The sequence below is a fragment of the Panulirus ornatus genome, chromosome 32 (assembly GCF_036320965.1).
Source record: "Panulirus ornatus isolate Po-2019 chromosome 32, ASM3632096v1, whole genome shotgun sequence".
Taxonomy (NCBI): Eukaryota; Metazoa; Arthropoda; class Malacostraca; order Decapoda; family Palinuridae; genus Panulirus; species Panulirus ornatus.
In genome coordinates, this window is record NC_092255.1 from 1248167 (window position 1) to 1260666 (window position 12500).

Genomic DNA, 12500 nt, shown 5'->3' on the forward strand with positions numbered 1-12500 from the left:
TTCATCGAGTAAGTAACGTAAGGGTAAGAGAGATGTGTGGAAATAAAAAGAGCGTGGTTGAGAGAGCAGAAGAGGGTGTTTTGAAATGGTTTGGGCACATGGAGAGAATGAGTGAGGAAAGATTGACCAAGAGGATATATGTGTCGGAGGTGGAGGGAACGAGAAGTGGGAGACCAAATTGGAGGTGGAAAGATGAAGTGAAAAAGATTTTGTGTGATCGGGGCCTGAACATGCAGGAGGGTGAAAGGAGGGCAAGGAATAGAGTGAATTGGAGCGATGTGGTATACCGGGGTTGACGTGCTGTCAGTGGATTGAATCAAGGCATGTGAAGCGTCTGGGGTAAACCCTGGAAAGCTGTGTAGGTATGTATATTTGCGTGTGTGGACGTATGTATATACATGTGTATGGGGGTGGGTTGGGCCATTTCTTTCGTCTGTTTCCTTGCGCTACCTCGCAAACGCGGGAGACAGCGACAAAGAAAAAAAAAAAAAAAAAAAAAAAAATATATATATATATATATATATATATATATATATATATATATATATATATATATATATATATATATATATATATATATATATATATATGAGAATTATTTGCAATACAACAATGTGTAACTAAAGGTGACCAGGATTCCATTAATGCCATACATTTGTGAATGTACAAAAATGGAGGAGAGGTTACGAGAACAACTCTAGCTCGTTATCCAACACAAAAACGTTGTGTTGCGCACATTGATCATTATGAATGGTGAGCGTTGTGTTGCGCACGTTGATCATGATGAATGGTGAGCGTTGTGTTGCGCGCGGTGATGAATGATGAATGGTGAGCGTTGTGTTGCGCGCGGTGATGAATGATGAATTAGATAATATGATTTTCAGTCGTGGAAATATAAAAGCTTAAAGATCTTCAAAGGAAATAAAAAGAAACATGAATTGATAAATGTTAAAAAAAAAATCTAAATTTTTTCAGTTTACACGAGAGGAAAAAAGCTTCATCCAATTAGTCATCGTAAATGTTCAGCGATGGTTGGGTCGTTATAACGATGGTGGAGGGGGTAAGGGGGAGGGGGAGTATGTGGTTGGCGGGTTGTGTGGGAGGGGGAGTGAGGAGGGGAGGGAGGGAGGGCGTGGTTGGCATGTGGTGTGGGAGGGATGGGTGAGGGAGGACGAGGGAGGGAGGGTGTGGTTGGCAGGTGGTGTGGAAGGGGATAAGGAGGGTGTGGTTGGCAGGTGGTGTGGGAGGGAGGGAGGGTGAGGGAGGGTGTGGTTGGCAGGTGGTGTGGGAGGGGATAAGGGAGGGTGTGGTTGGCAGGTGGTGTGGGAGGGAGGGGTGAGGGAGGGTGTGGTTGGCAGGTGGTGTGGAAGGGTATAAGGGAGGGTGTGGTTGGCAGGTGGTGTGGGAGGGAGGGTGAGGGAGGGTGTGGTTGGCAGGTGGTGTGGAAGGGTACAAGGGAGGGTGTGGTTGGCAGGTGGTGTGGGAGGGAGGGTGAGGGAGGGTGTGGTTGGCAGGTGGTGTGGAAGGGGATGAGGGAGGGTGTGGTTGGCAGGTGGTGTGTGAGGGAGGATGAGGGAGGGAGGGTGTGGTTGGCAGGTGGTGTGTGAGGGAGGATGAGGGAGGGAGGGAGGGAGGGAGGGAGGGTGTGGTTGGCAGCATTGATCTGGTGGTGACCTCGTCTCTAGCGGCCCTGCCTCCCTCCCGCTGTTGTTGTCATCCTCTCGTACAGCCAGCCAGGACAGCACTACCACCACATGATGACGACTACCTGACGACTCTATGGCTGCCATCAGTATAGGGACTCTCATTGGCTGAGTGGTTACGACGTAGCTGGGCTGTGATTGGCGATTATGTTGCTCTTCCATGATTGGTTGCACAGTTTCGATGTAGCTTTATTACTATTATCATCATTATCATTGTCATTACCACTATCATCAATATTCATATTATTATTATTATTATTATTATTATTATTATTAGTAGTAGTAGTAGTAGTAGTAGTAGTATTAGTAGTAGTATCATCATTATCATCATAATTCTTTCCTTCTTTCTTTCATATTTGATCGCTGCTCCCCGTGTTTGAGAGGTAGCGCCAAGAACAGACGAAGAAAGGCTACATCTGCTCACACTCAGTCTCTAGCTGTCACGTGTAATGCACAGAAACTACAGCTCCCTATCCACGTCCAGGCCCCACACACCTTTCCATGGGTTATCCCGGACGCTTCACATGCCTTGGTTCAGTCCATTAACAGCACGTTGACCCCAGTATACCACATCCTTCCAATTCACTCTGTCCTATGCACAGCTTTCACCCAATTGCATGTCCACACTCTGATCACTCAAAACCTTTTCCACTTCATTCTTTCATCTCCAATTTGGTCTCCCGCTTCTCCTTGTTGCCTCCACCTCTGACCCATATATCCTCTGTCAACCTTTCCTCACTCATTCTTTCCATATGTCCAAACCATATCAGCACACCCTCTTCTGCTCTCTCAACCACACTCTTTTTGTTACCACACATCTCTCTTACCCTTTCATTACTTACTCGATCAAACCACCTCACGCCACATATTGGCCTCAAACGTTTCATTTCCAACACATCCACCCTCCTCCACATAACCTCACTTATAGCCCCTGCCTCGCATCCATATATTATTGTTGGAACTACTATTACTTCAAACATACCCATTTTCTTCTCCCAGGTAACAATCTCTCTTTCTACTCATTCTTCAGCGCTCCCAGAACCTTTGCCCCTTTCCCCATCCAATTATTCAATTGTGCTTCCATGGTTCCCTTCGCTGCTAAGTCCACTTTCAGATATCTAAAACACCACTTCCTCCAATTTTTTTTTTCCATTCAAACTTACATCCCAACTAGCGTATACTTCAACCCTGCTAAGCCTAATAACCTTGCATTTACTCACACTTACTCCAAACTTTCTCCTTTCACTCACTTTTCCAAACTCAGTCACCAACTTCTGCAGTTTCTCACTCAAATCAGCCACTAGAGCTGTATCATCGGCGAACAACAACTGACTCACTTCCCAGGCCCTCTCATCCCTTACAAACTGCATACTCACTCTTCGTTTTTACTGTTGTTATTGATATTATCATTATCATTATCATTATCATTATTGTTATTATTATTATTATTATTATCATTATTATTATTATTATTATTATTATTATTATTATTATTATTATTATTATCATTATCATTATCATTATTATTATTATCATCATCATAATTATTATTATTATTATCATTATTATTATTATTATCATTATTATTATTATCATTATTATTATTATTATGTGTGATGTCTCCATGGTTGTTTAATTTGTTTATGGATGGGGTTGTTAGGGAGGTAAATGCAAGAGTCTTGGAAAGAGGGGCAAGTATGAAGTCTGTTGGGGATGAGAGAGCTTGGGAAGTGAGTCAGTTGTTGTTCGCTGATGATACAGCGCTGGTGGCTGATTCATGTGAGAAACTGCAGAAGCTGGTGACGGAGTTTGGTAAAGTGTGTGGAAGAAGAAAGTTAAGAGTAAATGTGAATAAGAGCAAGGTTATTAGGTACAGTAGGGTTGAGGGTCAAGTCAATTGGGAGGTGAGTTTGAATGGAGAAAAACTGGAGGAAGTGAAGTGTTTTAGATATCTGGGAGTGGATCTGTCAGCGGATGGAACCATGGAAGCGGAAGTGGATCATAGGGTGGGGGAGAGGGCGAAAATTTTGGGAGCCTTGAAAAATGTGTGGAAGTCGAGAACATTATCTCGGAAAGCAAAAATGGGTATGTTTGAAGGAATAGTGGTTCCAACAATGTTGTATGGTTGCGAGGCGTGGGCTATGGATAGAGTTGTGCGCAGGAGGATGGAGGTGCTGGAAATGAGATGTTTGAGGACAATGTGTGGTGTGAGGTGGTTTGATCGAGTAAGTAACGTAAGGGTAAGAGAGATGTGTGGAAATAAAAAGAGCGTGGTTGGGAGAGCAGAAGAGGGTGTTTTGAAATGGTTTGGGCACATGGAGAGAATGAGTGAGGAAAGATTGACCAAGAGGATATATGTGTCGGAGGTGGAGGGAACGAGGAGAAGAGGGAGACCAAATTGGAGGTGGAAAGATGGAGTGAAAAGGATTTTGTGTGATCGGGGCCTGAACATGCAGGAGGGTGAAAGGAGGGCAAGGAATAGAGTGAATTGGAGCGATGTGGTATACAGGGGTTGACGTGCTGTCAGTGGATTGAATCAAGGCATGTGAAGCGTCCGGGGTAAACCATGGAAAGCTGTGTAGGTATGTATATTTGCGTGTGTGGACGTGTGTATGTACATGTGTATGGGGGGGGTTGGGCCATTTCTTTCGTCTGTTTCCTTGCGCTACCTCGCAACCGCGGGAGACAGCGACGAGGTATAAAAAAAAAAAAAAAAATTATTATTATTATTATTATTATTATTATTATTATTATTATTATCATTATTATTATTTTCATTATGATTATTATAAGTCATCATCATTATTATTATCATCATATGAAATGGTGTTTTTTATCATTATCATTCTTATCATTATGAGGGTTGATAATATTTTCATTATCTGTCGTCACAATCATGCATTATTTGTAATGCTACTCACTTATTTACCTATGTTTACACATTTTCCTAATATTACGTCACTTCTATAAAGGTAACTCATAATCCCAGTCGTACATTATTCACAATCTGGATTTTGATAATGCAAGCGTCATACACATTTATATTTTCACGAATGTCGTTATAATTTGCCATTGATAGTAAAGATGTAAGTAAATCACACTAACTCATAATGTTTAGGGTTATAAATGTCACTGATGATTTATGGAGAGTTCATGATTTAATGAACATCTTTCTTATAAGTAATTAAATATTGAATTAGAAACAGACGAGCGTAAAGTGTGGGTTGTGTTGTTGTAACAGGACCAGCACACAATAACTTTTGTATTATAAATGATACAGTTATTGTTATTGGCGCTGTTCCCTTCCTCGTTAATGGAAGAATTAGTTGTGCTGGTTGCATTATTATTGTTATTATCATTATTATTATTATTATTATTATTATTACTATTATTATATTATCATTATTATTATTGTTATTATTATCACTATCATTATCATCATTATTATCATTATCTTTATTATTAGCATTACTATTACCATTATTATCATTCGTATTATTATTATTCATAAATCTTACAAGAGACTTAATATGATTTACTCCCGTAATGAAACGCTGTTTGTTAGTTAATGTTATGCTAAACCAAATTATGCCAAGAAAAGAATATTAGATAAATTTAAAGTGGTTAAGTGCGTGGTCTGGTAACGCACTCTGCACATGAGGCACTTAAACTGTTGAAATTTGGTATGAACATTTTCTTAGCAAGTGTAGTTAAGTAGTGAGGTACTTAAAGCTTATCTTATATACACGTATAGATATATTTTTCTGGTGATATACCATAACATACATTATCTTAGTAATCAGTTCTGTTAGTCAGCAAAGAATTCTTAAATCTGTCTCGTTACAAAGTCAATCTTGAAAAACGTTCAAAATTGATGTTTTACGTTTCAGGTGAGTTGGGAGGATCCTCACCTGCTGAAGACTGTCTGTCTTGGACACAAGGTAATTCCATCTATCACCATCCGTATAGACTGCTAGTAGATCTTGTTAGGGAATACCTAGTAACTAGAAACTAGATATGTTTGTTGCCTTAGTTACTAGAAAGGCTATAATGGTTTCAAACACTAAAACAAGTACTAGAACTAGTTAGAACCATCAGGGAGAGTAATTCCATACCAATGTAGTCCATCTAGATTAGAGACCAGAGAACAGACCTACGGTAGAAACCGTATCTCCCTTCTCGACTAGAAACCAGAGGACGAAGGGAGCAACAAAGTGTCATGACCTGGTCATATCCTGTCATGGACTGTATGACATGAGGTAGTCATGTCTACTTTAATGGTAAAGACTTATACTGACCCTTTAAACACGACGGTACGACCCTTGAGTACGACGGTACGACCCTTGAATACGACGGTACGACCCTTGAATACAACGGTACGACCCTTGAATACGACGGTACGACCCTTGAGCACCTTGTGCTCAAGGGTCGTACCGTCTCGTCTGCGTCCTTGTATCTGGGGCCACAAGTCTTGCTTGCGCCTGCTAAGCAACATTCGCTTTACACACCAGATCAAGATGTGCTTTACCTGAAGCAGACTGCTACCCCTGCCTGCCTGCTGCTCCAGCAAGTGCTGACATATGCTTCAAGATACATGAAGCTACACCGATGTATCTACATGCACCCACGACTGTCTGCATGACCTTCTACCTGGTCTGCCAGAGCTGGTGTGGACGAGGCGGGTTTGTATCTGAGGTGCTCAGACCTGCTCGCTTGCCTGTGCTTGAGATAGCTCCATGCCGTCGTCTGGGATGCTTGCAATGCGACCAGCAAGCAAGCAATCAGTGTAGCCGACCTGAAGCACTTGGTCTCTGAGTGCGTAGCTGAGTATGAAACATCATCGTCATGCACTCTTACATCAACACCATCATGGTGTATGGTGGGGTCATGCATGACACACACCATCATGGTGTATGGTGGGGTCATGCATGACACACACCATCATGGTGTATGGTGGGGTCATGCATGACACACACCATCATGCTGTATGGTGGGGTCATGCATGACACACACCATCATGCTGTATGGTGGGGTCATGCATGACACACACCATCATGCTGTATGGTGGGGTCATGCATGACGAACACCATCATGGTGCATGGTGGGGTCATGCATGACACACACCATCATGGTGTATGGTGGGGTCATGCATGACACACACCATCATGGTGCATGGTGGGGTCATGCATGACACACACCATCATGCTGCATGGTGGGGTCATGCATGACAGCACACCATCATGGCTGCATGGTGGGGTCATGCATGACACACACCATCATGGTGCATGGTGGGGTCATGCATGACACACACCATCATGCTGTATGGTGGGGGTCATGCATGACGCACACCATCATGCTGTATGGTGGGGTCATGCATGACACACACCATCATGCTGTATGGTGGGGTCATGCATGACACACACCATCATGCTGTATGGTGGGGTCATGCATGACACACACCATCATGCTGTATGGTGGGGTCATGCATGACGCACACCATCATGCTGTATGGTGGGGTCATGCATGACGCACACCATCATGCTGTATGGTGGGGTCATGCATGACACACACCATCATGCTGTATGGTGGGGTCATGCATGACACACACCATCATGGTGTATGGTGGGGCCATGCATGACGCACACCATCATGCTGTATGGTGGGGTCATGCATGACGCACACCATCATGCTGCATGGTGGGGTCATGCATGACACACACCATCATGCTGTATGGTGGGGTCATGCATGACACACACCATCATGCTGTATGGTGGGGTCATGCATGACGCACACCATCATGCTGTATGGTGGGGTCATGCATGACGCACACCATCATGCTGTATGGTGGGGTCATGCATGACAGCACACCATCATGCTGTATGGTGGGGTCATGCATGACACACACCATCATGCTGTATGGTGGGGTCATGCATGACACACACCATCATGCTGTATGGTGGGGTCATGCATGACGCACACCATCATGCTGTATGGTGGGGTCATGCATGACGCACACCATCATGCTGTATGGTGGGGTCATGCATGACACACACCATCATGCTGTATGGTGGGGGTCATGCATGACACACACCATCATGCTGTATGGTGGGGTCATGCATGACGCACACCATCATGCTGTATGGTGGGGTCATGCATGACACACACCATCATGCTGTATGGTGGGGTCATGCATGACACACACCATCATGCTGTATGGTGGGGTCATGCATGACGCACACCATCATGCTGTATGTGGGGTCATGCATGACGCACACCATCATGGCGTATGGTGGGGTCATGCATGACGCACACCATCATGCTGTATGGTGGGGTCATGCATGACGCACACCATCATGCTGTATGGTGGGGTCATGCATGACACACACCATCATGCTGCATGGTGGGGTCATGCATGACGCACACCATCATGGTGTATGGTGGGGTCATGCATGACGCACACCATCATGCTGCATGGTGGGGTCATGCATGACGCACACCATCATGCTGCATGGTGGGGTCATGCATACACACACCATCATGCTGCATGGTGGGGTCATGCATGACACACACCATCATGCTGTATGGTGGGGTCATGCATGACACACACCATCATGCTGTATGGTGGGGTCATGCATGACACACACCATCATGGTGTACGGTGGGGTCATGCATGACACACACCATCATGGTGTACGGTGGGGTCATGCATGACGCACACCATCATGGTGTATGGTGGGGTCATGCATGACACACACCATCATGCTGTATGGTGGGGTCATGCATGACGCACACCATCATGGTGCATGGTGGGGTCATGCATGACACACACCATCATGCTGTATGGTGGGGTCATGCATGACACACACCATCATGCTGTATGGTGGGGTCATGCATGACGCACACCATCATGCTGTATGGTGGGGTCATGCATGACGCACTACCATCATGCTGTATGGTGGGGTCATGCATGACGCACACCATCATGCTGCATGGTGGGGTCATGCATGACACACACCATCATGCTGTATGGTGGGGTCATGCATGACGCACACCATCATGCTGTATGGTGGGGTCATGCATGACGCACACCATCATGCTGTATGGTGGGGTCATGCATGACACACACCATCATGGTGCATGGTGGGGTCATGCATGACGCACACCATCATGCTGTATGGTGGGGTCATGCATGACGCACACCATCATGCTGTATTGTGGGGTCATGCATGACGCACACCATCATGGTGTATGGTGGGGCCATGCATGACGCACACCATCATGCTGTATGGTGGGGTCATGCATGACGCACACCATCATGGTGTATGGTGGGGGTCATGCATGACGACACACCATCATGCTGTATGGTGGGGTCATGCATGACGACACACCATCATGCTGTCATGGTGGGGTCATGCATGACGCACACCATCATGCTGTATGGTGGGGTCATGCATGACGCACACCATCATGCTGTATGGTGGGGTCATGCATGACGCACACCATCATGCTGTATGGTGGGGCCATGCATGACACACACCATCATGCTGTATGGTGGGGTCATGCATGACACACACCATCATGCTGTATGGTGGGGTCATGCATGACGCACACCATCATGCTGTATGGTGGGGTCATGCATGACGCACACCATCATGCTGTATGGTGGGGTCATGCATGACGCACACCATCATGCTGTATGGTGGGGTCATGCATGACGCACACCATCATGCTGTATGGTGGGGTCATGCATGACACACACCATCATGGTGCATGGTGGGGTCATGCAAGACACACACCATCATGCGTGCTATGGTGGGGGTCATGCATGACACACACCACCATGGTGTATGGTGGGGTCATGCATGACACACACCATCATGCTGTATGGTGGGGTCATGCATGACACACACCACCATGGTGTATGGTGGGGTCATGCATGACACACACCATCATGCTGTATGGTGGGGTCTGCATGACACACACCACCATGGGGGTGTATGGTGGGGTCATGCATGAACAGCACACCATCATGCAGGTATGGGTGGGGTCATGCATGACAGCACACCATCATGGTGCATGGTGGGGTCATGCATGACACACAGCCATCATGGTGCATGGTGGGGTCATGCATGACACACACCATCATGGTGCATGTGGGGGTCATGCATGACACACACCATCATGGTGCATGGTGGGGTCATGCATGACACACACCATCATGGGTGCATGGTGGGGTCATGCATGACACACACCATCATGCTGCATGGTGGGGTCATGCATGACACACACCATCATGGTGCATGGTGGGGTCATGCATGACACACACCATCATGGTGCATGGTGGGGTCATGCATGACACACACCATCATGGTGCATGGTGGGGTCATGCATGACACACACCATCATGGTGCATGGTGGGGTCATGCATGACACACACCATCATGGTGCATGGGGGGGTCATGCATGACGCACACCATCATGCTGCATGGTGGGGGTCATGCATGACGCACACCATCATGCTGCATGGTGGGGTCATGCATGACGCACACCATCATGGTGCATGGTGGGGTCATGCATGACGCACACCATCATGGTGCATGGTGGGGTCATGCATGACGCACACCATCATGGTGCATGGTGGGGTCATGCATGACACACACCATCATGGTGCATGGTGGGGTCATGCATGACACACACCATCATGGTGCATGGTGGGGTCATGCATGACACACACCATCATGGTGCATGGTGGGGTCATGCATGACACACACCATCATGGTGCATGGTGGGGTCATGCATGACACACACCATCATGCTGCATGGTGGGGTCATGCATGACACACACCATCATGGTGCATGGTGGGTCATGCATGACACACCATCATGGTGCATGGTGGGGTCATGCATGGCACACACCATCATGGTGCATGGTGGGGTCATGCATGACGCACACCATCATGCTGCATGGTGGGGTCATGCATGTACAACAGATACATAATGGTATGGTGGGGTCATGCATGTACACACCATCATGCTGTATGGTGGGGTCATGCATGACACCACCATCATGCTGTATGGTGGGTCATGCATGACACACACCATCATGTGTGATGGTGGGTCATGCATGACCACACCATCATGTTGTATGGTGGGGTCATGCATGACCACACCATCATGCGTGTCATGGTGGGGTCTGCATGACACACACCATCTGTGTATGGTGGGGTCATGCATGTACACACACCATATGCTGTATGGTGGGGTCATGCATGACACACACCATCATGTGCAGGTGGGGCATGCATGACACACCATCATGTGTCATGGTGGGGTCATGCATGACCCACACCATCATGCGTGCATGGTGGGGTCATGCAGTACGCACACCATCATCGTCATGGTGGGGTCAGCAGACCCACTCATGCTGCATGTGGGGTCATGCATGACCACACCATCATGCTGCAGGTGGGGTATGCATGACACACCATCATGCTGATGGTGGGGTCATGCATGACACACACCATCATGTGCTGGTGGGTCATGCATGACACACCATCATGTCAGTCGGGGTCATGCATGACCACTCCATCATGCGTGCATGGTGGGGTCATGCATGACACACACCATCATGGTGCATGGGGGTCATGCATGACCACACCATCATGCTGCTGGGGTCAGCATGACACACCCTATCATGGTGATGGGGGTCATGCATGACCACACCATATGCTGTCATGCGTGGGGTCATGCATGAGCACAACCATCATGCTGCATGTGGGGTCCTGCATGACACACCCATTCATGTGCTGGTGGGTCATGCATGACCCCTCCATCATGGTGCATGGTGGGTCATGCATGACGCCCATCTGGATTGCAACCTGTGTTGTCGGGTCATGCATGACACACCCATCTTGCTGTCGGGGTCATGCATTCGCACCAACAGTTGATCAACCCATGCTTATGTGGGACAGACAACCCATCTACGTACGGTGTACATGACAACACAGCTTGTGTCTCGTCCACCTATCGTATGCAAGCCTGCTCCCCCAGGTGACTGTGATCATGACCCTACTTATCTTCCGGACTTGACAACACCTACTGTGCTGTGTGGTTGTATGTTAACCCTATCTTGTTGTCCGATTCCCTACAACCTGATGCGTCCGGATGTAGACAAGCTCTCTTCCTCGAGTTGACAACCGTTATGCTTCCATCTAACACGACAGTTGAAACTGTGCCGTATCACTAGACAACCCTACTTCCGTCCCGGGACGTAGACAACACTGCTTCCGTCCCGGGACGTAGACAACCCTGCTTCCGTCCCGGGACGTAGACAACCCTACTTCCGTCCCGGGACGTAGACAACCCTACTTCCGTCCCGGGACGTTGACAACCCTACTTCCGTCCCGGGACGTAGACAACCCTACTTCCGTCCCGGGACGTTGACAACCCTACTTCCGTCCCGGGACGTTGACAACCCTACTTCCGTCCCTGGACAGACTGACTCTCCAATAGGAGAGGACAAGTTCAGGAGTGTCACGGAGCGTGGCTGTGGTCACGTGAGAGTGGGACGATGTGACTGGTGTCGTCAGATCTGAGGTGGCTTACGTCCCCAGGGTAGCGAAACCTGTACACACGACGGTACGACCCTTGAACACGACGGTACGACCCTTGAACACGACGGTACGGCCCTTGAACACGACGGTTCGACCCTTGAACACGACGGTACGGCCCTTGAGCACGACGGTACGACCCTTGAACACGACGGTACGACCCTTGAGCACGACGGTACGACCCTTG

The 12500-nt window shown here is 47.5% G+C and overlaps 1 protein-coding gene across 1 annotated transcript in view; it reads left to right on the plus strand.

The window, feature by feature from the left end:
• LOC139758962 (uncharacterized) overlaps positions 1-12500 on the plus strand; it is a 131518-nt gene that overhangs the window by 4471 nt on the left and 114547 nt on the right. Inside the window, 1 exon segment of the mRNA XM_071680791.1 lies at positions 5594-5644. Within this exon segment, the coding sequence (XP_071536892.1) occupies positions 5594-5644 (51 nt within the window).